The following is a 27,722-nucleotide window of genomic DNA, read 5'->3' as shown; positions in this document are numbered from 1 at the left end:
TTTCATTGGTTGTTGCGTTAAATCTTACCCAGATACAATAGTGCTATTTTCTGATTGGCTATTGTGTAGCCCCTTTCTTTTTTTTTTGTTTGATTGGCTGATAAGTGGCAGGCTCGGCTAGGTGAGACGCGCTTGATTCCTGGCTGCCGGTTCCATAGTGAAATCGGCGCGGCCAGAGAAATTTTGGGTGCTGCGGCATAAATAGTTTTTCCGCGTGAGAAATACAATGTGTGGCGGGAGTGCGTGACAAAAGACCGAAATGAGTGACTGTCACGCTCAATGCGTGACACTTGAGAGCCCTGAATGTATTATTGGATGTAGGCCAATAATAGTGTGTAAACCTCACTCCCCTGATCTCAAGAGACACTCTAGCGACCAGAGCTTGCGACTGCGTTCTTTAGCGTCCTTGTTATGCAACTTTTTTGAGAAGTCAGGGTTTTTCCTGCATAGAGAATTATGAGGCGGATTTCACTCCGTCAAATTTCGTGCCACCTCCGGCTCTCGATAAAACTCGGACAGACAGTCATGGTCAGATACACTTTTTCCACCGTGACGGTTCTGTTGCGGTTACCGCTTGTGTCCATTCTCAAACCGTATAGTGCTGCTGCTGCGCACAGTGCGCGGATAAGTAATAAAAACATTCCAATTAATCGAGGGTGGATGACAGATAAATAATTTGGTGTTGAGTTTAATAAAGACACGGAACTCTCATCACGGTAAAACGCAATGAACGTGCGTCACTCTACTTTCGTTTTCAACAACGTAGTTCTCTTCATGGAAAACCAATCAAGGAAAACATATATGGAGGACTCGACAATAACGCTTGTCTGGGACCATATACTTTGTCCGGGACACGTGAGTTTTTTTCTTTCTTTCTTTTTTGAAGGGAAAAGTGAGAGAGAATTGTAGCCCATCCGGACAAATGCCCTGATTAAAAAAAAAAAAAAAATTAATATAAAAATATTCCGAATCACCGAAACCGTGAGGATGATTCTGTTTTATTTAATTTCATGTAAGTAGCGATTCATAGCCTATAGTTGATAATAATATAGGCCTACCTATTGTACTGACGGTAACAAAGTTGCGCTGTTGAGGCTCGTGCTGTTATAACATATTATAGTTAAGAAACAATATATAGCCTAGGCTACACACGATCAGAGTGATGTTTTCCTGAATGCCATCAAGATTGAAACCGAGACTGATTTCATAACAGTTCAATAAACAAATAGTTCAAATTAAGTCACTTACATTTTAGACGCAATGACTGTTTTTGTTCTGTTTCTGCAGCGAAAATAGTTCCAAACAAAGATCACAGCAGAAGCACCGCGCATCTCACAGCAACACTCAGCTGTGTTTCATTAGCCTACTGAATGATTCAGCGTTTTGAACAAATCGATTGAGTCAAAGATTCAATTACCTATTCATAAACTGCCTCATTCTGAATGAATCAGCCTTTTGAACGAATCGTTTGAATGAATGACTCAATGACTCATTAAGACGGTCGCCTGCCGCCTCCTACTGGCGGTTTAGTTTCAAAGTATCATTCTTTTCAACATTCCTTATTTGTATATTCAAAAATATTTAAAATAATCTAATTAAATACAGTTGTCATTTTTCAATGTAAATTATTTCATTTGATTGGAAACAGCATAATGTCTTATTATTTCAATTGAATATATTGATCAAATTTAAGAATTTGAAATGAAAGATGGAGCAAACATTTAATAAAATAAAACCTTATAGTAAAGCCTCTGTTAAGGCTATTAAAGAAATGTAATTTTGCCAAAAGAAGAACTTTTATTTTAAATAATGTTCATTTTTAATTAGCCAACTTCAGTGTGATATGTTACCATCATGCTTAACACTGAGAATTTGAATAATTGTAATGTGATGATCAGATGCAGATATCTAAATCAAATAATATGGGCGGTTTGCGGGTGGATTTTTTTATTTTTAACAGTGGATTTGGGTGACTCAAAGTGCACCAGATTAATGAATTTCTCTTTAAAATGTACAAAAATTTCTTACCCTTGAGGTACCAAGCTTCACCCACAAAAATAATGCCAAAAATACATTAGGCTATATGATGATCTATGAAAAATAACATTTAATTACCTTATTATTAAAATACATTATTAAGATTTTACCACCTCCGCCTCATTTAGAGCCAGGAAAAACCCTGGAAGTCATATTTCTATAGCCCAGACATCATGATTAGAGATGCTCATTGCAGTGCGTCATCTACCAGCAGGTGCTAATGGGATAAAAATAATTAAAGAGGATTGTATTCTGAGCTATGTCTGGTTAAAGGCCTAAAGGTCAGACTCAAGTTCTCAAGTTTGCTAAGCCCCGCCCTCGCCCTCCTTAGTTACTGTTGCTACGCCTGACAAGCTTTCGCACCTGGCACGTCTATGGATGCACCGGTGTCAGACATTCCCAAAGAGATAACTGGTAATTTTTGGCGAACAGGTGAAATATCTGAGAGACAAAAGGGGATATATCCACAACAACATATGCAACCGATTAGAGAATAATTTCATCAAAATTGAAGCTGAAGCCTAGGCTATAGGTCCCAGCTCAAGCAGCAGCTGACCATTCAAATGGGAAACACACAAATTGACGAACAGCTATGATCACGCAGAGCAGGGTAAGTGAAATCTGAAAATAATATAATAATTATAAATCAAACAGCTTATCCATAAATCTTGGGGAATAAACACAAGACATTAGCCTGACCAGTTTGCAATGATAACATTCTGCCGCTTATATTTTTAGCGCGCCAGGATACTGCGCACACGTCATGGAGCAAACGTAGGTGTTTTTGTTCATCCTGTCGACATTTAGTTGTGAATGGGGCCTCCCACACTGTTTGATCCACGCCCGGCATTTCTCCCCTTGGGTTTTAGGTTTCGGGAAGGGAAAAAATTTCACCCCCCCGTTCAAACTTTTAGGATACCGGGTAGCCTATCAGATTTGCACAATTCATACGCACAACACTTCGGCATGTTTCCCTCGCTCGAAAGCTTGCCAGACCTCCAGTGCCTAGTCACGGTTGCTAAGCCACGATTGGCCTGTGGCGGTTTTCAGGCGTGGCTTAGCGAAGGGTCAATTACACTGAATATATTGTTTGATAGGCAGTAGGCTATTAACTAATGATAGTAAATGTAAAGTTACAGAACTCTGTCTGTGAAAGCTTAATGCATTAAATTTATCCAGAATGTAATTAGCTTTCTTGCAGCTTCTTTATATGCTTTCTTTGTATTTTTTTCCCCCAAATCTATCATAAATTTAATCAAACATTACATGATACGCAATCTAAAGATAAACTTTTATCTTATGTTTTTTTTTTTTGGAGCTGTACTTTAAATAGGCTACACGTCGATACGTGTGCATATCTTTATGGGAACATTGTATATACTTTTATTTTTTGAATAGGTACAGTTGGTTAAAAAAATACTATAACCTAACCCTTAAACTTGTGATACGTTTTAGTAGTTCAAGGGATTATTGCAGATTTGAGTTTGTTCTTTATTAAAATGAAATAATAATGTAGATCTTTACCCAACAGTAGGCCTAGTCTACATATTCTTTAAAATAAAAAAATCCACGCTTCGAATAAGCAATTTGTACTAATTAAATACAATTTTACGATGTTTTACAAACAGAACACGACGAGAAAGCCTGCCTGCGTGTTAGAAAACGTCACGCCCCCTTCTCCTCGTCATCACGCGCTCCCTTATGGAAGTTCTAAGTTTTCTACTTTCACTTTAAACAACTCCGTCTCCATAAGCTTAAAGCAGAAGAACAGAAACATTGTTATGGATCGGAATTTGCGGTCATTGAGTGAAAAGTGGTGAAAATGAAGCTTTTCATTCATTTGTTCTCAATGATCTTGTTTTTTCTCGACCATGGTAAGACTTTGATTTGTTACAATCTCTCTTCCTGGTCAACGATAAAAAACTATTTATGGTGAATTTTCGTCATGAGATATGAAAATACTTGGTTGCATGAGTGAACAAATTGCTATAGGGAAAGGGGGCATTGTTGAAATCACAACACTTTTATATGTTTTTGTTTGACTTATTTAACTGATTCTTCTCCAGGTGTTTTCGGTGTTGGATCGGATAAAGTGTCAGTGATGGAGGGAGATTCAGTCACTCTAAACACTGGTGTTCAAACAAACCAACAAGAAGATATTAAATGGTATTTTAATGACATTCTTGTCGCTCAAATCAGTGGAGATCTCAGTAAGATCTGTACAGATGTTCAGTGTAATGAAGGCACTGAGAGATTCAGAGACAGACTGAAGCTGGATCATCAGACTGGATCTCTGACTGTCACAAACACCAGAAACACTATGGCGAGCGGATAATGCCTTTTCTAAGTCTACCCTGAAGAAGGCGAAGGAGCAGTCTACCCTTCCGTCGCCGTAAGTCCGTGTCTATTTTTGAATGGGATTGATAGAGACGTCAGACGACAGACCGGCGGCGACGTCACGGCGGCGTCACAGTAGTAACGTATACCTTACGGCGACGTGGCGACGGCGTACGTGAGAAATGTATAAAAAATCATAACGTCTGAACCAGGCACGTCGCCTAATAAGACGCCTGATACACACGTCGTCCCTCAGTACGTCGCCTAATAAGACGCCTGATACACACGTCGTCCCAATCTAATGTTATTTTTCCGATGTTGATAACGAAAAGTGAATAGCATGAGTAAGATTGGATTTGCAATAGGCTATATCGGGAGACATGATTTTTGTTTTGTTTTGTAGGAAGCTTTTCTTTAAAGTCAATTTTTGTTTAATATTAAAGCCTCTTAATTTTAAATTTGTCATCACCCAATTGCTTGGATTTAATAAAAAAAGAAGTGAATATTCCATAAACAGGCTCTAACTTGTTGGTCTTTCTACAGCAGTGTTTCAATAAATGGTCTATCTTTTCTAGACAGAAAAGTTAACAACAAAGTAATAAAAATCTTTTATTTGCAAAATCTATCCCTGCCTCCAGATACAAATGGTCCCCCTTGTATGAAAATATTAATTGGAATAGAGCATGGAGTAACCCACATACATTTTTAATTACAAACAAATTAAAAGAAATATAATTTATTACCCCTGTAACAAGATTATCTCTAAATTTATAGCCTACCGTAGACGAAAAATGCAGCTTTTGCTTTATGGAAACGGAAACGTTAGACCATTTATTCTATAATTGCTCACATAGCTCTTCTCTGTGGAATGATAGGCTATAGCCTACAATGTTTCATTAATGGCAACAACAATGTTTCAACAACTTGGCTCAAACATAGCCTACATTTATCTAATTTTGATATCTTCTTTTACTTTTCTGACTCAAATTTCTCTGTACAATATATAGTCGACTTAATCATTTTGCTTGGAAAATTCTTTATTCTTAAATCGAAGTTTATGAAAAACTACGGTGACGCATTGCTGCCACATACATATAATTTTTTCCACTCAATTATGTCGTAATAACGAGATCTTATGTCGTTTTAACGACATATTTTTCTCGTAATAACGAGATCTTATTTCATTAAAACGACACATTTTCTTGGCCTTATAAGGACGTGTGTAGTCATGTACAAAATATGCCTTTATCCACATAAAATTGATAGCCAATCATGTCTTTATCATACGTTCAAAAAGCTGAAGAAATAGCAGCCCCCAACGGACATTCATGTTAAAAGATCAAATTCTGTACACACCTTATTAATAGCAGATGAGCCCAGAATACGAACATTGTGTTTAATTCATAGACTGTAAAAAATAGGTTTAATTGCATATTAGGCTAAGCATAAAGAAAAAGCTTAATGTGGCTTAATAGGCTACTTCAGTGATAAAGATCAAATGCTGTACACACCTTATTAATAAACCATATATCCTACAGAAAAGCAGATGAGCCCAGAATATGAACGCAATGCATTTAATTACACGTTAAGCGTTTTCCGATAGAAACCCTTTATTATAAAGAAAATAAAGGTGGCTCTTAACGTTTCTTTCTATGGGAGGATGGCATTGCGGTGCACAGCAAATCCTTTAAATGGTATTCAATGCAAAACAAAAATGAAAAATAAAAGTAGCCAATAAAATAAACAAATTATTGTGGCATTAATTAGCCCACAAACAATATTTATTTTAAAGACTAAACGAATTTGTTTAAAGAAAAAAAAACAGCATTGGGCGTTTATCTGTAGAGTGTTTCAGCCGCCCTTTTCAAACTGGCGCAATAAAATGCAACAGAATTTGATTTGTTAAACATGAAGGACGTATCAGTCTGGCATGGCCGCTCGCTCTAACGTTAACCTAGATAAATGTTCGCTATTATTAAGCGCATATCCGAGTGTTTGTGCGGAGTGTGGAGCGCGCACTGCATGGCACACATGGACGCGCCGGTGCCATCACTCGCAATTTCCTATCAACAGTGGAAACAACTTAAATACTCCATTTCTGGTCATACAGAAAAGAATAATACATCAGTCGCGACTTTATTTGTGTAAACTCTCAACAACAAGAAAACGTTGTGCTTTTGTAAAATAAAAGAAAACGAACGCGCTTTCTTGATCTCTGTGAATTGGAGCGCATCTAAAAAATGAACCGAAAAACAGTTAGCCTCACAGACATGAGAAATATAACTATCTATATAAAGTTTATAAATAAAATAAAAATGTCCACCAACGAAAAAAAATCCAATCGAAAGCAAATACGGTAGGCTACCATCTGATTATGTGATCCTGTCCGTATGAAAGGCGCATTTATTAGCCTACTTTTGCCGGTGCTTTGCAGCAAGTTTTATGCGCTTGAGCGCGGAATAGCCATATATACACCCAGGATTGAATATAAACGTGTGATTAGTCCTAATTGCTTAAATAAATTACTAGTCTAGAAAAATCCTTTAGTCTATGGCAACTCTAATCAATAGCCTACATTTAATATTTGACATTATTTAATTAGTAATTTTATCAAGCTCTTTACATTAAATTAGTTGAGTTAGCATAATTAGTTCATGAACAAATAAAATAATAAAATAAAGTTTAAATTATACCGGTAACATTTCTATATAGCATTGCTTATTCCACCACACAAAGGACTGTTTATAAGGTGACAATACGTTATTCATGTGAAGATTGTATATGGCTGTATCTTGAAGATTTTTGTATTGTATCTTCTGTTATAAAGATGAAGATTGACATTTCGTTAATTAAACAAAATAAGAACACAATGTTGTTAAAAATAAACAACTTAGGCTATGTTCTGTTAGATGTGTTTTGACTACTTTTTGTTTAATTATCTATAGGTAATGAAGATATAGCCTATTAACAAAAATAAATCTTAGGCTATATATAATTAATATATCATATAAAAAAAACTTATAGGCCTATATAAAATATATTTTTAAAAAGGGCCTCATTGATTCATTTTGCCTGATTGGGGGCTGTTACTATTTTCATAAGCTTTTTGAACGTAGAAGTGTGAAAAAGGCGCTATAGGCTGTCAATTTTATGTGGATTATAAAGGCAAAAAAAAAAAGATGTCGTGACATCTCGTTATTACGAGAAAAGATGACGTTAAAACGACATAAGATCTCGTTATTACAACATAATTGAGGGGAAACAATAATATGTATGTGGCAGCAGCTATGCGTCACCGTAGTACTGCTCTTGATGTAAAGTGTAACAATTATCGTCAGTTATCCTCTTGCGCTCTCTGTTGGCATTTGTACATAATATACATATGTTCATTGTTTATATATTTCTTCATGTATTTTAATAGTGTTGTTAAATAAAATAAAATAATTAATTACTTTTAATACCCTACTTTATTTGAACCAATTATATTGCCTCATTTGTAATTATGTATTTAAGTCATACTAAAGGCTATTGTTCACTTCAGATCTATCTTTATGACCAAAAAATATATAGCCTAAATAAACAGTCGACACTGACAGCCCTAGTCTTGAACATTTGACCATGAACCTACATTGTTTAGCATTTTGTGACTAAACGACTATTTCCCTGTCTTATTTTTTCATTGTTGATTTCTTGAAAATAATAGGCTATTAAAATACTTTCTTGTCACCTGCTCCTGTAAACAATATCGTGAATAGTTTCATTTTGTGTATTCGCCCATTATGGTCAACTGTGTAAATTAAAATTATTACCACCTTCAAAAGTAAAAACTCAGACTGACACATTCCAGAATACTATGTTTATAGATTACAATTAATGAATTTATCTGTTCAACTTTAAAGTTGTTGTTAATAATTGTGCAAAAAATTGTGACTTTGATGGTGTATAATTTGCATAGCCCTCATATCCAGTAGAAAGTGAGTGAATTATTTTAAACAAAAAAAAAACTATGTTCGTAAACCATTCAGAGATGACATTAATGACATACACAACTTTGTATACAATACAAAATTTGTATCAATGATATTTTCAATGTCATCAGAATACAAGAAAAGAATGATTGATTAGAAAGATAACAAAGGAAAGATAAGAAAAGCTAGGGGGGAAAATAGATATTATTTTATTGTGATGCGACGTTGGAGTCATGCTGTGGTGAGACGTTGGTGTCACGCGTCTGTGATGTGACGTGCTGTGGTGAGACGTTGGAGTCACGCGTCAGTGGTGCGACGTGCTGTGATGCGACGTTGGAGTCACGCGTTGGTTTCACCCGTCTGTGGTGCGGCGTACCCCTTCTGTCACGTAAAAGTACACGACTGTAGACTTCGGTAAGTTATCCGTGGCATTATCCACTCGCCATAAAACACACACTCTGGAGTTTATCAACTACTGATCATCAGCAGCAGCAGAAACAGTGAAAAGATCTTCAATGTTACTGTTCACGGTGAGTCATTAATGTTTATTATTTTAGTTTATATATAAACTAAACTGTAGTATAGCCTATGTGTGCTTAAATCACACTGTTAATTTGTTTATTTATTTACAATGATATTAAGAGTTATTTTCTTTACCTGTATGTTAATTCACATATAGTCTACAGATAATCTCTTTACAAACTTGCTAATTAATGTCAGTTTATAGAATTATCTCACTATAATAAAACAGTTTGCTTTGTTTTAAAATTAAATCATTTGCATTTGCAAGCTATTAGTTGTAAGTTTTTTTTTTTTAAGGAAGCTGTGAGCTCAGATGACAGTGTCTAATCACGCCTTCTCTGATCAGCTGATTATTATCCATTTAAATGAGAATAAAAATATGTAAAATGTGTTTATAAGCACAAACCAGGCATAAATGGTTCTTTTCAGATCAGTAGTTAAGAAGGGGCTTGTGCAACCACATTCATGTGCAGTTCTTTTGTAGTGTATCTGTTTTCCCCAGAAAGATCCTCCAGCAGCTGTTGCTTTGTGTTTCAGGTTTTTCTGCTTCTGAACTATATGAAGTGAATAAACAGGAGGGAGAATCTGTCACTTTAGATCCTGGTGTAATAAGAAAACCAAGTGATGTGATGACGTGGTATTTTAAAGATACTCTCATCGCTGAAATCAGTGGAGATCAGAGTAAGATCTATACAGATGTTCAGTGTAAAGAGAGATTCAGAGACAGACTGAAGCTGGATCATCAGACTGGATCTCTGACCATCATGAACACCGGAACCACAGACACTGGAGTTTATAAACTACAGATCATCAGCGGCAGCATCAGCAGTGTGAAGAGATTCAGTGTTTCCGTCACTGGTGAGAGTATAATTCAGCAATTCAATGCATTTCCTTTGAGGAATTGAAAAAAAATCAGTTTATCAGTGAAATCAATATCATACAACTGAACATTAATGTGAAAAGGTGTATCAGTCAAATATATGGTTAAATACTGGATGGATTATTAGTCACTCTCGTAATGATGACCGTTTCTATTTATCTGTTCCAGATTCAGGTCTGTCTCAGTGCTCTATAGCAATAGTTGTTGCTGTTGCTGTTGCTGTTGCTGTTGTTCTGCTGGTGTTTGCTGCTGCTGCTGCTGCTGGTGTGATTTGTCACCGCAAGAGCCATGCACCAGTACCACAGAGTGTAAGTATTACATACAGCTGATTTAACAAGATATATGCGATTATCTGTGCAAAAATCCTTTAAAAGAGTAGTGATATGAATTAATGTTTGTATTATTAAATAATTACAGGTCTTTTTTAAACATAGGATTGTAACAGTTTTTTTCTGGTTTGTTGGTTTATTACAAATTCATTATTATTATTTAGATATCTGTTTAACATTAAATTACTCTCCCTGCATATTTAAGCCCTCAGATCTTTCAGTTCGTCAATTTTTTACTCTAGCCCCTTTCACACAGAAAAAAACACTGAAAATGTGTCCTGGATTTGTCCTGGTATCGTTTGATTTTGGTTCATTCACACCGCCAGTGATTTTCTGGAATCTGTGCATGCGTTCACACACATCTCTTAAAGACACGGTGTAACTTTTACCAATGCATTCGGTATGGATACAGATATATTGAGGAAGTGTAACCAAACAAATTTAAAACCCAAAGAGTCGCACGATAACTACGTCATTTGGACGACAATGTGTCATCACTTCGACATACAGATTACGGCATAGCAATTCTATGGCAATTTTCTGGGATAAATGCTCTGTGTGAAAGAGGCTTTGGCTTGTTGAATAAGTCTTTAATTACACAGTGCCTTGATAATAGCAATAAAGTACTTATTCTACTAATTCTCCTGCATCGTGCGATTTGTGCAACTAAGGGTGTAACACTGTACACTGTTAATAGTTATCTTTTTCATCCTTGATTTTATCCTATGTTTTAACAGTATTAACACTACAGAAACAGATGTTCACAGGTGAGGCAGTGTCAAAACTATCAAAAACAATAATAACTCCCTAATAAACTAAATTACTAGAGAAACAATGCATCTTCTTTCAGACTGCAAGTGTCTTATTAGAAAACAGCAATACATCGGTTTAAGAATTTCAGATGCAATATTGAAATCATAATTCTTCCCTTTTTTATTACTGTACTATAGAAGATGACAGTGCAGTTTAAGACAGTGTTAAATATTTCATAAAAGAAAACCTCTGTATAAACAACAGAAGAAAAAAACAATTCTCTATCAGTCCTCCTCATTACTTTTAACCTTTTTTGAATCTGTGCTTTCTTGCAGGATGTTGATAACCCAGATGGGACAGAGGACTCTAAGGCTCAAACTCAGGCTGAGGCAGCCAATAAAACAATGTAACATAATTTATAATTTTGATACTTTCATTGAAAGAGACACTGAAGAGAATTAGGAAATGATAGAGAGAAGATCAGCTGAAACTCTCATCGCTCACAGAGTAATTGTGTCGGGATCTCAGTGGTCGGTGCCAATACCAGTCAAATTTCAACTATTACTTACCAATTTAAATACGACTTCAAAAACTGATTTCTTATCAGTTGTTTTTTAGTGATTTTGAACAAATTTAGCCTTAAACAGTATATGATCAATAAAGTAAGAAACAGAGCAACAGTTTCCAGCAGTAGATCAGCTTGATGTTTCTCAGTAGAGGTTTATTTTATTAAAGCTCACTATTAAAGTGAGACATTCTATCTGTTTCTTAACATTTGCATTATAAAGTGAGACATTCTATCTGTTTCTTAACATTTGCATTATAAAGTGAGACATTCTATCTGTTTCTTAACATTTGCATTATAATACTGATCTGGTTTGACACATCAGTTATTTTGTAGCGTCTGTTTACTTCCTCTGAAAGAACTGACTGTGTTTTTTACAATTACCTCAACAAGACAATCATTAAGACCAAGATTTTCCTCCTCAACACAGTCTCATACTCCACTACTGATACTGAAGCTGTTTTACTGGTGTTGTTGCTGTAACTGGAAAAGACTGGCATCAATATTTTGCTGGTGTTTAGTAGAAACATTAACACTAACCCTTGGTTATCCACCTTGATCAGAAAACACTAGTTGACCAATTATGAAGAGCATGGATTTTTCCATAATTTCTAGCAGCTACACTGGAATTAAAACGGACATAATAAGCTAGGAAGTCCATTTATTTATTTTAAAGTTGGTGAAACACTTTTCTGAGTATTATATATATATATATATTATATATATATATATATATATATATTCAATGCCCGTAACTGGATGCATATATGACACAGGCTGTGTTTAAGTTGTTACATGGCGTTAAACCTGAGAAATAATTAATGGAGAAGTGTTACACTCATAATGACACACAAATGTGTTTATACTTGATAAAACAATACAATTAAATTATAGTAAGTCTTCATAAAGTTAGTAGATATATTTTTATCTTCATCGTTGAAATGTGCAAACACGTCTTCTTACCTGAAGTTGAGAACAAATATCTGTGACATTTTATGCTTATTCATTCTTTCATTTGATCTGTTGGCATGTTTGGAGATGAAGACCTGTCGTGTTATTTGTCTGTTTTTTTTTTTTTTTTTTTTTTTTTTCATCTTGTGTCTCTTTCAGTTTTATTAATGAAGTGTGTTCAGCTGTGATTGTTGTGTGTGATTGTTTTAAACTCATGGCATTCATTATTGTATTTTGCTGCTGTGTTTGAGTGGTAGAATATTATCACTGTTTGATTAAAATGATTGCCTTCACTTTAATACTCTGTCCAGTCTAGCCTTCAGCTTTAGCTTCAGCTCCAGTTTTTCTTGGTTCTTTCTTCTTACAGCATTCTTGTTCTCTTGTTCCTATTTTTGGATTTGTCTTTCAGCAGGTGGTAATCAGTAAAGCCTCAATAGAGGTGTCTCATGATGTTTATGACATGGTAAATATTTTAAAAGTTATTCAAAGCTAATGTTAAAATAGTTTTAACCAAACATCAACAAGAACTGGACATGAATGTTGTAGTTTTACAAACACTAAAGTTTTTTAATAAGCTGTTAGTAAGACAACTGTTGTTTGCACTCTGGACAGAATATTTCCTGGATACAAGAAACAATGAAATTAACTTGAAAAATCTTTCAATGTTCATTATACATATTAATAACATGATTCATTTATGAAGGCTGGAATCTGTTTGTCTCTAAAATATTTTTGTGTGTGTTACCAGAAATAACTAAGCTAATATTGAATCATAGAGTTATAAATTATTTTAACACTCATGCACTAAACTTTTACCAACAGTTATTAGTGATTGTTACTACAGTAAAACTGGGATCAGACAACACTCAGGAAATAAATGAAAAACATCTAACACTGTTTAAAGAAGATTCCACAGTAAATTATTATTTTATAGTAGGAACAATCACTGTAGTATCTGGGAGAAATGATTAGCATTGTCATCTGCTTTATGGTTTTTCACAATTAATGCATAGTTTTCTTTAACAAGTTATGAACACAATGAATAACTCTAAAAGTGATGCTTGAAACACATACTACTGACAGCTCACACACTTCCAGTACTACCACATACTCATGCAGAACCTGTTCACCCAACAGATCAAACCACATTTTTGGTACAGATGTAAATGCACTGTGAATTAGTTTTGAGGCTTTAAGAGTCAAATGCTTAACTGATCCATACAATTCCAATAATTGGTAAAAGTTTGTACTTAGCCCATTCTTTAGCTCAGACTGAAGTTATCGCAGGAGTTTCCTAGTGAAATGATCACTGAGCTGGATCTGCTACTTTTTAAGATTTAAGTTTATTCATTCCTCTCATGCTGACAGGGGCATAATCTACATGATCCTCCTCTTCAACTTTCTTTAAAAAAGGGAGAAAAAAAAGACACATAAAAAGAAAATATGTCAAATTCTTCCTGACTGATTGAGAGACAAGAGTATTTGATAAAATCTTCCTCGATGACATGAGATTGGGTTCTCAGTGGTTTCACTTCTGGTCCCAAATTTTCCAAGTAATTTCCAAGCAAAAAAAAAAAAAAAAAAAACGAGTTTATTCAACAATATTCCATATCATTCTGACGCAGGTACTGAATAGACTGCACTACCGATACCAGGTATTGTTGCTGGTACCATTGCCGACATTGATTGAGACGGGTATATTTATTATCTTGCTGCTATCACATATTGGGCCCTATCTTGCACCCAGCGTATCTGTACGTTGATTGGTCATGTGATTATTTTAAATGGGATTGAGTTTGAATATTTGTATATGCCTGATGAAGGTTGTGAGACCGAAACGGTGCTAATAAATATTTTTTGATACGTTTTTGTAAGTACTGATAGTGTGCGGGAGTTCCTTTTTTTTATTTTTTGACCTATATAATTGGTATTTTTTTTCCCACGCACCTATGACCTGAAGGTGTGCAATGGCATTTGCTAATACACTGATTGGTATGTTGAAAGCTAAAGTGATTGTAACTTTCATTATCTAAGTGTTCAAGTTAAATGTTTTCCTATTAGAAAGACTTTTACCTTTAAAGAATAAAGGCAATTTATTTTCGCTCTTCTTTTAGGGGTAAATGAAGCAGTGATATACTGTAATCGAACATCTGACACTGTGTTAGATTAATATGTAAATATGTGCTGCATGCTTTCCTCTCAATAACAAAATAAATACACAACAAAATTGAGAAAACAGCAAGCATTTTAATCAAGCATAAGAAAACCATCTCATCATCATGGATATGTTTGCACAAGCTCTGCAATTCTGCACTACAGAAGAGTCTCGTCACATTTATTTCATATAGTACTTTATACAATAGAATAGATTGCTTAAAATAAGCAGCTTTACTGTATTAAACATGAAAAACATTGTAAGTGTCTCAGTACAATTTCATTTTCTACTATGGCAGTGTTCCAGTGTGCTCATGTTTTCATTTCATATCATCGTCTGACCTGGATGGACTGAACAGGAGAAATGAACCAGAAAAGATTTTCATGTAAAAGAAGGCGGAGCCTCAGCGCACACCTACCTATTACATTATTGCTACAGACCAAAGGTAGTACCAGCCAACTTTTCCAGAACTTTGCTTTGGCAAGCAGTTTCGAACTGATTCATTTTGGTCTGATTTTGTTAGCTATATCAGGGCCCTAGCGTTTGGGGTAGGTTAGGCAATCTGTGATTGGCATGACCAATGAAATATTTATAATCTAGAGTTTGCACTGAACGTTTTTTGGGGGTAAAAAAAACAAAACGCCCCTTTACAGACTACGCTTCTGTAAACCTATATGCAACGCATTCAATACTCAATTTAAAAAGAATGACAAATAAGAACACAGTGAAGGCTGGGTTCAATATTTAATAAAATTAGTAGCCTACATTTTGTTAAGCTAAAAAACATTTATTTGAGTTTCTGGATGCTGTACTATTTGTGAACCACTACATTACAATACTATTACAGAGCAACACAATATCAGAAATCACAATAACAACTTGTAATGTGAAAAAACCCAAATGTGATCAAACAATGTCATAGAAAGATCAAAAGCAAAACAGAGATTCTGTGAGAAACCAAAGGTTGTGAGTCAGGGCCCATATGAGCTCTGACATCAGATCCAGTATTTGATCATCAATTTTAAGGGACATTTTCATACATGACCTCTTTCTTTGATTTCTGCAAGGAAACAAAAACACAATCAGGAACTGCTGATGCAAAGTGAACATTAATTGCAGACCAACCTTTAAAACAAGACCTTATTAAAGTGTCTGTAAAATAATTTCTTTGCTAATAATAGCAAGCATATAGAGCAAGGGTGCAAAACCCAATTCCTGGTGGGCCACAGCCTTGCAGAGCTTAGTTCCAGCTCTGCTCCAACACACTGTGTCCCAATCAGGCCCAATCAGGCCCAGTCAGGCCCACAGGGGGGCAAGAGTTGGCATGGCCCACCCAATCAGGAGGAGTTTGGCCCACCCTGGCCCCATGCCAAACAAGGACTGATTGTAAAATTGGTGTGATGTTCAATTCAGCTCCAGATTTTGAGTGAGATTGGGTTTTCGCTGCTTGATATTAAAATTCCACTTGTTATTTAGGAAAGCAATATTAGAACGTGTCTTCATAAACGTTCAAATGATTTTAAACCGTTCACGCACAAGAAGACTCGAAAAAAACTCAATTGGGTAACCACACCATAGTAGTATTAACATATACCATGTGTCACTTTTGGGTTTATATTTGATTGATTTATGACCCCATGTCACTCGTGATTGACAGGGAATCGTGTGTCAAAAACAGGGTCTCTGATTTACAGCGCCAGGCTGTCTGAGATTCGCGTCCTGATTGACATGTGAATACTCACACCTCACCATATGCCAATGAAGTTTTTATGATATGGTCTTCCGGGGTATGCCTTTTCACACCTATGTCACTACCTACACCATGGATTAAATAAGGTTTAGGGGCTGCAGTGTTAGACACAGAAGACATTCGGCATCTTTTCCTGTTACAATGGCTGCTCCGAGAACTCCTAAAACCCCTAGAAAGGTTATGTGTATTTCGCCAACAAGAGGACCTGTTGAAATGAGAGAGGAACTAACTTTTGCACCAAGGAAAAAGCAAAATGTTAGCTTGACAAAGTTTCTTCATGAAGACATAGCTAACGTGAAATGTGATTTCCCATTGTCTGGTAAACGTGTGCTGAGATATGCTTTTGACAAGGTGCTGCGTATTGTGAAACTCTACACTGCTGATGTTGGAGACGAATTTACATGGCATACTCCATGTCTGATTTTTCAAGACAAAGACTGGTTTCTGTTTTTCAACTACGTATGGAGAGATTTGAACGACTGTGGTGATGATCCGTTATATGTCGCCGAGTGGGATGGATCAACTCCTAACACAAGATTTCGGGTGGTCGGGGACCACAGTAAAAAGCTACCAGACGACTGTGTTTATATTTTTTGCTGTAACGACAAGACAAAGCTCAACGTACATGAGTGGCCTATTCGAGAATCTGAGCATCACACATGCTACGACATGAAATTTCTATTTCAGTGGAGAGATGTTCGTATGCTTGACAATATATTTACAAGCATAAACAAGATGTTTAGATGGTGTGACATGTATGATCGTTACAGTTCTGTAAAGATGCAATTGTTTCACCCTGAGAAGGGCGTTACCAACCCCAAAGACCGCCTCTTAAGCCCACCCACATATTACAGTCATTAAAAACGCGTACGGATCGGTACAATCGCAACATTCATTCACCATGTCTCACGGATCTACACCTATCTACTGCTACAGCAACACCCCTGAGACTGCCCCAGCGATGCCTGATGACAATGCCACACCACTGGAACCCCACCCCCAAACCTGTGACAACAGTTGGTTGGATAAATTTTGTATGCACTGTAAAAAAAAAACCCGTAAAAAAACGGTAATTTTCTGGCAGCTGGGGCGCCAGAAAATTCCTGTTAAAAAACGGACAAATACTGTAAAAAAATGGTCTTTCTTCCCGTTGTTTTTACGGAAAAAAACTGTATATTTAACATTGGATTTCAGTAATATGATATAATGTTAATTTACCATCCTATTGAAGTATTAATATCTGTTTTTTACACTGATAACCACCAATCACAGCAGTGATGAGAGTCACATGATCAATCAAAGCTCAACATAAGCAGTTCTTCCACAAGAGAGTTAATACTAATATATATAGAAGCTGCACAGTGTCATTCACACAAACATTAAACACCATCATGGTAACACATGAAATTTTAAAAATGCAATAAACATTAATTTAACAACATTAAATGTAACATAAACCCCTAATGTACATAACTGATTAGAAAAAACGAAGAAAACTATGAAGAAACAAACATAGTTATTTCAACAAAAATACATCAAATGTGAAGTGTCACAGGGAATTGTGGGAATGTCAATTTACGGTTTTTCACTGTAAATGATACAATGAGTTGTTTTTTCACTTTCAAAAACTGTAAATTTAACGGTATGTTACAGTAAAATTACATTAAATGTACCGTTAGATCTATCACAGTTATTTACCGTATATAGTACGGAAACTTTCTGTTAACCAATTAACAGTTTTTCACTGTAGCATTTTTACAGTCTTTTACCGTTAAAATTACGATAATTTTTTACAGTGTGGATCTAGGATATCACAACCTGACCTTCCTTACAACTCCATACGGCAACACCGGTGCAATAGCTGGAGCTGCGGCCTTAGCAGGAATTGATGACACAGACAGTTGTATCCGTTCTGATGGGTTCAAAATCATAAAAGCAACTGTTGTTGTCCTTCTGGAACACGTCATCAACAAAAAGCTGAAAGAAATCTGTCTGGGGTGTGAAGTGGATCACCCCAGTCAGATTAGACATTCCTGTTTGTTTGAACCGGACCCCTATTTCTTTGACGCCTACTTTGAGGAGCTGACACGTAATTTGGTGAGACCAGACCTTAAGCACATCGTTGCTCAAGCATTGAGTCGTTGTGGTTTAAGGGTTCACCCTCAGAGGATTCAGGGGTCAGTGGATGCTATTTTACACGAACTGCGTGACGAGGTTTTCATTGTGGAGAAGCTTCGCGAAGTCAGAGAGAAAGTTGTGGACGGCAGCAGTGAACAAATTGTCTATGACGCTGTGGACAGCTGGAAAGGTATTGTCCAAGTTGACTGTTTGTGACAACAGCATGGGGAACACTTGTTTTGCAACTGGACTGGCTAAGTGTCTACTTAAACAACGTATTAGATGTGAGATGACCACCTTGTTGTATAACAACATTAATGAATGTGCCAATGTATCGGTTACTGTAAACAGATGTGGTATTGATGCCAAACGTTTTACAAACCTTAAGAAACAAATGTCTTTTGTAAGAAATGTGTCAAATGAATGGTCTGATATGATGCGATTATGTGTTAATGCTGGTGATCCAGTTTGTGTAACCATCAGAAAAGTTTTAGACCTGATGACTGAATGTGGTAGCTTTATTAGAATAGCTGATATATTATGTTTGTGTACATATGTATCGGATCTTTGTGTGGACATGTTGACAAGAAACAATCAGACTGATGTATGTGAAATTGTTGAAACACTGGTTGATTACATTCTTGAGAAAAATATTGTGATGTGTATAAAATTTCTACACTACATTGATGCTGTATGATACCTTTTGTATCCTTTTAATGTTTAAGAAATAAAACCCGAACCACTTTAACCACCCATGTTATTATTTTGTGGAGCGTGAAGTGTCAATATGTCAGAAGAAATGAAAAAGATTTATTACACACCGTCTAACCCTGGTTCTTTAGGGGGTAAAAAACGTTTAAAAGAAGGTGTTTTAAAAGAGACGGGGGTTCGTTTAACCGATAAAGAAGTTTCAGACTGGCTCGCTGGTGAGGATGCGTATACACTACACAGAGGTGCACCACTAAAATATAAAAGGAATCGGGTTTTTGTCTATGGTGTTGATATGCAGTTCCAAGCCGATCTAGTAGATATGTCTGCATATGCCAAGGTAAATGACAACAATCACTTTCTGTTGACATGCATCGATTTGTTTAGTAAGCACGCATGGACACGGGCATTAAAAAACAAGAGTGGTGTAGAGGTCTCTAAAGCTTTTGAATCCATACTGAAAGAAGGCCGCGTACCACAGAAATTACAGACAGATAAAGGAAAGGAGTTTTTTAACAAACACTTTCAAAACGTGACAAAAAAGTACAATATTAACCATTTTGCAACAGACACAGAATTAAAGGCTTGTGTTATAGAGCGGTTTAATAGAACCTTAAAAGGAAGAATGTGGAGATATTTAACAGCTATAAACTCCAAACGTTACATCGACATACTTCAAGACATTACACAAGGATACAATGTGAGCTACCACAGAAGCATCAAGATGAGACCGATTGATGTGGGAAAAGAAAACGAATCTGTGGTGCTACATAACTTGTATGGAGATACCAAACCTTACAATGTTAACCCCATATTTAAATACAAGATCGGTGATGTGGTTCGAATTTCTAAAGTCAGAGGCCCATTTGCAAAAGGGTATGAGGAAAACTACACACAGGAGTATTTTACTGTATCAGCGCGTATTCCACGAGACCCCCCTGTTTACAGATTGAGTGATTATGACGGGGATGTTATCAACGGTGTTTTTTATGCTGAAGAATTGCAAAAAATATTTGTCAGTAAAAACAAGACATTTAAAGTTGAAAAGATTTTGGATAAGAAGACGAAGGGTCGCAAAACATTAGTGCTGGTACAGTGGCTCGGATGGCCTGCAAAATTTGCGTCATGGATCGATCAGAAAGAATTAGTCGACGTACAGGTGCCATAAAAACAAAGGACAAACACAGACTGTCTGCAGTTGTATAAAAACAGACATGGCAGAGGGTGGTTTTTATGTCACACTACCATGCAATGCTTCAAGGTCTGTATACCCTGATAATACAATCTCTAATTATAGAACAAGGATGGCTACTCCTATAAATATAAAAGGAGAATGGGAGGTGGGCCTTGTTCAAATCGAATATCCTAGAAGTTGGTACACGTTTAACAGCAAAGATGCCATTTTTGAGATAAACATCGAACCCACCACTATAGACGACGAAAAAAACACTAACAACATACGCCGTGGTGCAGATGTGAAGAAGACCGAATTATCGAGACAACGCATACCGATAAAAACAGGTTATTACGATAAGGTCCCATCCCTTGTTAGTGTGATAAATGATTTACTAGCCCCTCACGGGTCATTCGGTTATGATGTTGTAAAAAACAAAGTATTTCTGAAAGCAAAACCTAACATTTCAATAACCTTCCATGGAAAACTAGCCATTATTTTAGGGTTGAAACCAGGTGTCCCGATAGGAGATTCTATGCGACAAAAAACAAACCCTGGAAAAACTAATTTTGAAAAGGATGTTGTAACATATGCAATGCATCAGGCAGACATACACGGTGGCTTCTATACTCTTTATATATACACAGATATTATCAGATACCAGTCAGTAGGTGATGCCTTCGTACCACTCCTGGAGTGTGTACAAATAACAGGTGATAACAATAACACAGTCAGTGTTCGATACGACAAACCCCACTACGCATCTATCAACAAATCGGTCATCACAGATATTGCTATAGAAGTGAAGGACGACCAGAATCACCACGTCCCATTTTCTTACGGGAAAGTGTGCATTAAACTACACTTTAGGCCAGTAAAAAATTTTCATTAAAATGGTATATTTCAACAATCACAATGTTGATCCCATGCGTTATGTGGCCTATTACCAGAATCAAGCGGGAAATGGACTTCCAGGGTATGCAGGAGGCGGAGTTATGTATGGCGCTGGTTTGGGCGGACTTTTTAGGGGTCTCTTTAGAATGGCTATACCACTACTAAGACGTGGATTTAACATAGCCAAGCCACATCTTAAATCAGCAGCGAAAAACATACTAAGTGACGTTGTTAGTAATACGTTATCGCGATCTTTTAATAACTATCACGATACTCAAGACGGATCCGGGTTAATGGTGATGGCACGCAAAAGTGTACCTAGGCCGCCGGGAGTGCGGAGGAGTGGCCAGAAGCAGAAGAAAACAAAACAGCCCCCCAAGAAAACATCAGTTGTAAAACGCAAGCGCAAGGAGACAGCTAAGCGCAGTGCTTCAAAAAGATCAAGGAGTTCTGTTAAAACAATATTTTAGATCATGGCGTTACTACACAACATGTCAGAAGAGTGTTTAAAAACCGAACTGGATCTGTTTACTGTACCACTGACTCAAACCGCTATTGAAAAAAACACTTATATAGAAATACCACCATTATCAGCGATATCTGACACATCCCCTCTGGATTTTTTTATTGCGGGGAATGGAGAGGATTATGTGGATCTAAACAACACATTGCTGTTTATGCGTCTCAAAATCACTTATGCAGATGGAACGGATATTGCAGACGGAGATCCCGTAGGGCTTGTTAACTATCCGGGAGCCACTATTTTTTCACAAGTGGACGTATCGCTTGGAGATCGTCTCATTTCACAGAGTTCTAGCACATATCCATACCGCTGTATGATAGAGTGCCTTACTAATTATGGTAAAGACACCCTTGAAACCCTCTTCTCAGCGGGGCTCTTTTACAAAGACAAGGCGGGGCACATGGATGTGTCGGACCCCGCCGGAGAAAATAGTGGCCTGACAAAGAGAGCAGCCTTTACCAATGCTAGTAACGTGGTCGAACTACTCGCACCAGTTCACAGTGACATCTTCTTTCAAGATAAACTTTTACTCAATGGATTGGACCTTAAAATTAGGATGACTAGAGGTAAAGATGAGTTCTGTCTGATGAGGAGCAATGACAGAGCCTACAAACTGAACATCCAGACAGCATCGCTATTTGTGAAAAAAGTGACAGTGTCACCAGCTGTGAGACTGGGTCATGCGCAAGCCCTACTATCAACCACTGCCAAATACCCCATCGACAGGGTGTGTTTGAAAAACTTCTCAATACCAGCCGGATCACGAGTCTGTAATCAAGAAAACTTATTCTTAGGACCTTTACCAAAATCCCTGGTTCTAGCGATGGTTGATAATGATGCATTTGTTGGGGCATATAATAAAAACCCTTTTGCATTTAAAAACTACGATTTAGAATTTTTAGCTATTTATCTGGATGGTCAACAATACCCCTCGAAGCCTCTGCAGCCTGAATATGAAAATGGTTCTGCAGTGCGGGAGTTTTACCAGTTAGCGCTGGCTTCAGGAAAGCATCTTAAAAACCAGGCTCTGAGTATCGATAGGGAGGATTTTCTGCATGGCTATACACTCTACGCGTTCAATTTTACACCAGACGAGGAGTGCAGCCAGCATGTATCACTTATCAAAAGTGGCAATATCAGACTAGAAGCGCGCTTTAGACAACCACTACCACAGACTGTTAACTTAATTGTTTACGCTTTATTTGACAGCATAATTGAAGTGTCAAATAGACGACAGGTACTTGTTGATTACTATTAAGGCGTTAAAATGAACACCGTACAACTTACGGGTGTCATGGATAAGATTTCGTGCAATACTTATTTTCTTGGAGTACTACCATGTGACTATCTACCGAAAATCCCTTTAAGAACATTACCATCAATGGTTTTAATCAATACAGATCCATCAGGACTCCCAGGCCAACATTGGTTGGCCATCTACATAAATGATGAGAGCGTAGGTTGTTTTTTCGATAGTTTTGGTAATAAACCAGATTACCAAGGCTTTCACCCTGTTATCAAAGACTTTTTAAATCTCAATTCTAGTGAAGTACAACATTCCACTGTGCAAGTCCAAGATTTTTCATCAGACACATGTGGTCAACACTGTGTGTTCTTTCTCTACCACATGTCAAAGGGGTTTGATTATGATTATGTGTTGAAATTGTATACCAATGATTTAATTAAAAATGATAAAATGGTGTCAACATTTGTGAAAAAACTAAAACATGTTCCATGTAATGACAATGTTTACAAATGTATTCAGTGTGTGCAATTGGGTGAGATGTACATGTGTCATGCTTAATATCATTAAATAAAGATACTCAAGAACAGATCTTTCTTTAAACTCTTTTTTATTACACATACACACAACATATTCAACAATACATGTCATAAGTTCTCAAAACAAACAAATAAAAGAGAGAAAACAATAGGCCACACACAAACTGGGAGATTAAAAACTTAACCATCGACTCTGGTCTAGACTGGGTGATTTGAACAAGAGGTCTTCTGGATGTTTTGAATGTGTTGGTGTGCTCAGATACACTTTCCGTTTTTTACTCTTCTTAGGTAAATCGGCTACAGTTGGGGTCGATTTGGTTTTGAATGAGTTAATTGCTTGTCTGACATACTGGTTTGGTACCACAGAGTATGGCATATTTAAATTAGCAAAAGCCTCCAGAAACTCGTGCCATCCGCCAGGTCTCCGCTCATCAACAATCTTATGCGGAGCTGTGATGCTTTTAACCAGGTCAAGCATGTGTGAACCAGGGATTTTGGTAAAGGTCCTAAGAATAAGTTTTCTTGATTACAGACTCGTGATCCGGCTGGTATTGAGAAGTTTTTCAAACACACCCTGTCGATGGGGTATTTGGCAGTGGTTGATAGTAGGGCTTGCGCATGACCCAGTCTCACAGCTGGTGACACTGTCACTTTTTTCACAAATAGCGATGCTGTCTGGATGTTCAGTTTGTAGGCTCTGTCATTGCTCCTCATCAGACAGAACTCATCTTTACCTCTAGTCATCCTAATTTTAAGGTCCAATCCATTGAGTAAAAGTTTATCTTGAAAGAAGATGTCACTGTGAACTGGTGCGAGTAGTTCGACCACGTTACTAGCATTGGTAAAGGCTGCTCTCTTTGTCAGGCCACTATTTTCTCCGGCGGGGTCCGACACATCCATGTGCCCCGCCTTGTCTTTGTAAAAGAGCCCCGCTGAGAAGAGGGTTTCAAGGGTGTCTTTACCATAATTAGTAAGGCACTCTATCATACAGCGGTATGGATATGTGCTAGAACTCTGTGAAATGAGACGATCTCCAAGCGATACGTCCACTTGTGAAAAAATAGTGGCTCCCGGATAGTTAACAAGCCCTACGGGATCTCCGTCTGCAATATCCGTTCCATCTGCATAAGTGATTTTGAGACGCATAAACAGCAATGTGTTGTTTAGATCCACGTAATCCTCTCCATTCCCCGCAATAAAAAAATCCAGAGGGGATGTGTCAGATATCGCTGATAATGGTGGTATTTCTATATAAGTGTTTTTTTCAATAGCGGTTTGAGTCAGTGGTACAGTAAACAGATCCAGTTCGGTTTTTAAACACTCTTCTGACATGTTGTGTAGTAACGCCATGATCTAAAATATTGTTTTAACAGAACTCCTTGATCTTTTTGAAGCACTGCGCTTAGCTGTCTCCTTGCGCTTGCGTTTTACAACTGATGTTTTCTTGGGGGGCTGTTTTGTTTTCTTCTGCTTCTGGCCACTCCTCCGCACTCCCGGCGGCCTAGGTACACTTTTGCGTGCCATCACCATTAACCCGGATCCGTCTTGAGTATCGTGATAGTTATTAAAAGATCGCGATAACGTATTACTAACAACGTCACTTAGTATGTTTTTCGCTGCTGATTTAAGATGTGGCTTGGCTATGTTAAATCCACGTCTTAGTAGTGGTATAGCCATTCTAAAGAGACCCCTAAAAAGTCCGCCCAAACCAGCGCCATACATAACTCCGCCTCCTGCATACCCTGGAAGTCCATTTCCCGCTTGATTCTGGTAATAGGCCACATAACGCATGGGATCAACATTGTGATTGTTGAAATATACCATTTTAATGAAAATTTTTTACTGGCCTAAAGTGTAGTTTAATGCACACTTTCCCGTAAGAAAATGGGACGTGGTGATTCTGGTCGTCCTTCACTTCTATAGCAATATCTGTGATGACCGATTTGTTGATAGATGCGTAGTGGGGTTTGTCGTATCGAACACTGACTGTGTTATTGTTATCACCTGTTATTTGTACACACTCCAGGAGTGGTACGAAGGCATCACCTACTGACTGGTATCTGATAATATCTGTGTATATATAAAGAGTATAGAAGCCACCGTGTATGTCTGCCTGATGCATTGCATATGTTACAACATCCTTTTCAAAATTAGTTTTTCCAGGGTTTGTTTTTTGTCGCATAGAATCTCCTATCGGGACACCTGGTTTCAACCCTAAAATAATGGCTAGTTTTCCATGGAAGGTTATTGAAATGTTAGGTTTTGCTTTCAGAAATACTTTGTTTTTTACAACATCATAACCGAATGACCCGTGAGGGGCTAGTAAATCATTTATCACACTAACAAGGGATGGGACCTTATCGTAATAACCTGTTTTTATCGGTATGCGTTGTCTCGATAATTCGGTCTTCTTCACATCTGCACCACGGCGTATGTTGTTAGTGTTTTTTTCGTCGTCTATAGTGGTGGGTTCGATGTTTATCTCAAAAATGGCATCTTTGCTGTTAAACGTGTACCAACTTCTAGGATATTCGATTTGAACAAGGCCCACCTCCCATTCTCCTTTTATATTTATAGGAGTAGCCATCCTTGTTCTATAATTAGAGATTGTATTATCAGGGTATACAGACCTTGAAGCATTGCATGGTAGTGTGACATAAAAACCACCCTCTGCCATGTCTGTTTTTATACAACTGCAGACAGTCTGTGTTTGTCCTTTGTTTTTATGGCACCTGTACGTCGACTAATTCTTTCTGATCGATCCATGACGCAAATTTTGCAGGCCATCCGAGCCACTGTACCAGCACTAATGTTTTGCGACCCTTCGTCTTCTTATCCAAAATCTTTTCAACTTTAAATGTCTTGTTTTTACTGACAAATATTTTTTGCAATTCTTCAGCATAAAAAACACCGTTGATAACATCCCCGTCATAATCACTCAATCTGTAAACAGGGGGGTCTCGTGGAATACGCGCTGATACAGTAAAATACTCCTGTGTGTAGTTTTCCTCATACCCTTTTGCAAATGGGCCTCTGACTTTAGAAATTCGAACCACATCACCGATCTTGTATTTAAATATGGGGTTAACATTGTAAGGTTTGGTATCTCCATACAAGTTATGTAGCACCACAGATTCGTTTTCTTTTCCCACATCAATCGGTCTCATCTTGATGCTTCTGTGGTAGCTCACATTGTATCCTTGTGTAATGTCTTGAAGTATGTCGATGTAACGTTTGGAGTTTATAGCTGTTAAATATCTCCACATTCTTCCTTTTAAGGTTCTATTAAACCGCTCTATAACACAAGCCTTTAATTCTGTGTCTGTTGCAAAATGGTTAATATTGTACTTTTTTGTCACGTTTTGAAAGTGTTTGTTAAAAAACTCCTTTCCTTTATCTGTCTGTAATTTCTGTGGTACGCGGCCTTCTTTCAGTATGGATTCAAAAGCTTTAGAGACCTCTACACCACTCTTGTTTTTTAATGCCCGTGTCCATGCGTGCTTACTAAACAAATCGATGCATGTCAACAGAAAGTGATTGTTGTCATTTACCTTGGCATATGCAGACATATCTACTAGATCGGCTTGGAACTGCATATCAACACCATAGACAAAAACCCGATTCCTTTTATATTTTAGTGGTGCACCTCTGTGTAGTGTATACGCATCCTCACCAGCGAGCCAGTCTGAAACTTCTTTATCGGTTAAACGAACCCCCGTCTCTTTTAAAACACCTTCTTTTAAACGTTTTTTACCCCCTAAAGAACCAGGGTTAGACGGTGTGTAATAAATCTTTTTCATTTCTTCTGACATATTGACACTTCACGCTCCACAAAATAATAACATGGGTGGTTAAAGTGGTTCGGGTTTTATTTCTTAAACATTAAAAGGATACAAAAGGTATCATACAGCATCAATGTAGTGTAGAAATTTTATACACATCACAATATTTTTCTCAAGAATGTAATCAACCAGTGTTTCAACAATTTCACATACATCAGTCTGATTGTTTCTTGTCAACATGTCCACACAAAGATCCGATACATATGTACACAAACATAATATATCAGCTATTCTAATAAAGCTACCACATTCAGTCATCAGGTCTAAAACTTTTCTGATGGTTACACAAACTGGATCACCAGCATTAACACATAATCGCATCATATCAGACCATTCATTTGACACATTTCTTACAAAAGACATTTGTTTCTTAAGGTTTGTAAAACGTTTGGCATCAATACCACATCTGTTTACAGTAACCGATACATTGGCAC

At 37.1% G+C, this 27,722-nt stretch overlaps 1 protein-coding gene across 1 annotated transcript; it reads left to right on the top strand.

Moving 5' to 3' along the window:
• The first annotated feature begins 3,763 nt into the window (after nt 1-3,763).
• Nucleotides 3,764-12,039, top strand: LOC311294870 (uncharacterized protein). Its single transcript, XM_084415924.1, has 7 exons — nt 3,764-3,911; nt 4,104-4,357; nt 8,796-8,872; nt 9,402-9,722; nt 9,913-10,052; nt 11,162-11,573; nt 11,655-12,039. The coding sequence occupies exons 4-6, from the start codon at nt 9,494-9,496 to the stop codon at nt 11,234-11,236; spliced, it is 444 nt and encodes a 147-aa protein (XP_084272050.1). The 5' UTR covers nt 3,764-3,911; nt 4,104-4,357; nt 8,796-8,872; nt 9,402-9,493; the 3' UTR covers nt 11,237-11,573; nt 11,655-12,039.
• Nucleotides 12,040-27,722: the final 15,683 nt, after the last annotated feature.

Source organism: Rutilus rutilus (assembly GCF_951802725.1).
Source record: "Rutilus rutilus genome assembly, chromosome: 8".
Lineage (NCBI taxonomy): Eukaryota > Metazoa > Chordata > Actinopteri > Cypriniformes > Leuciscidae > Rutilus > Rutilus rutilus.
The sequence above is the reverse complement of the archived record's forward strand: the minus strand, read 5'-3'. Positions and strand labels throughout refer to the sequence as shown.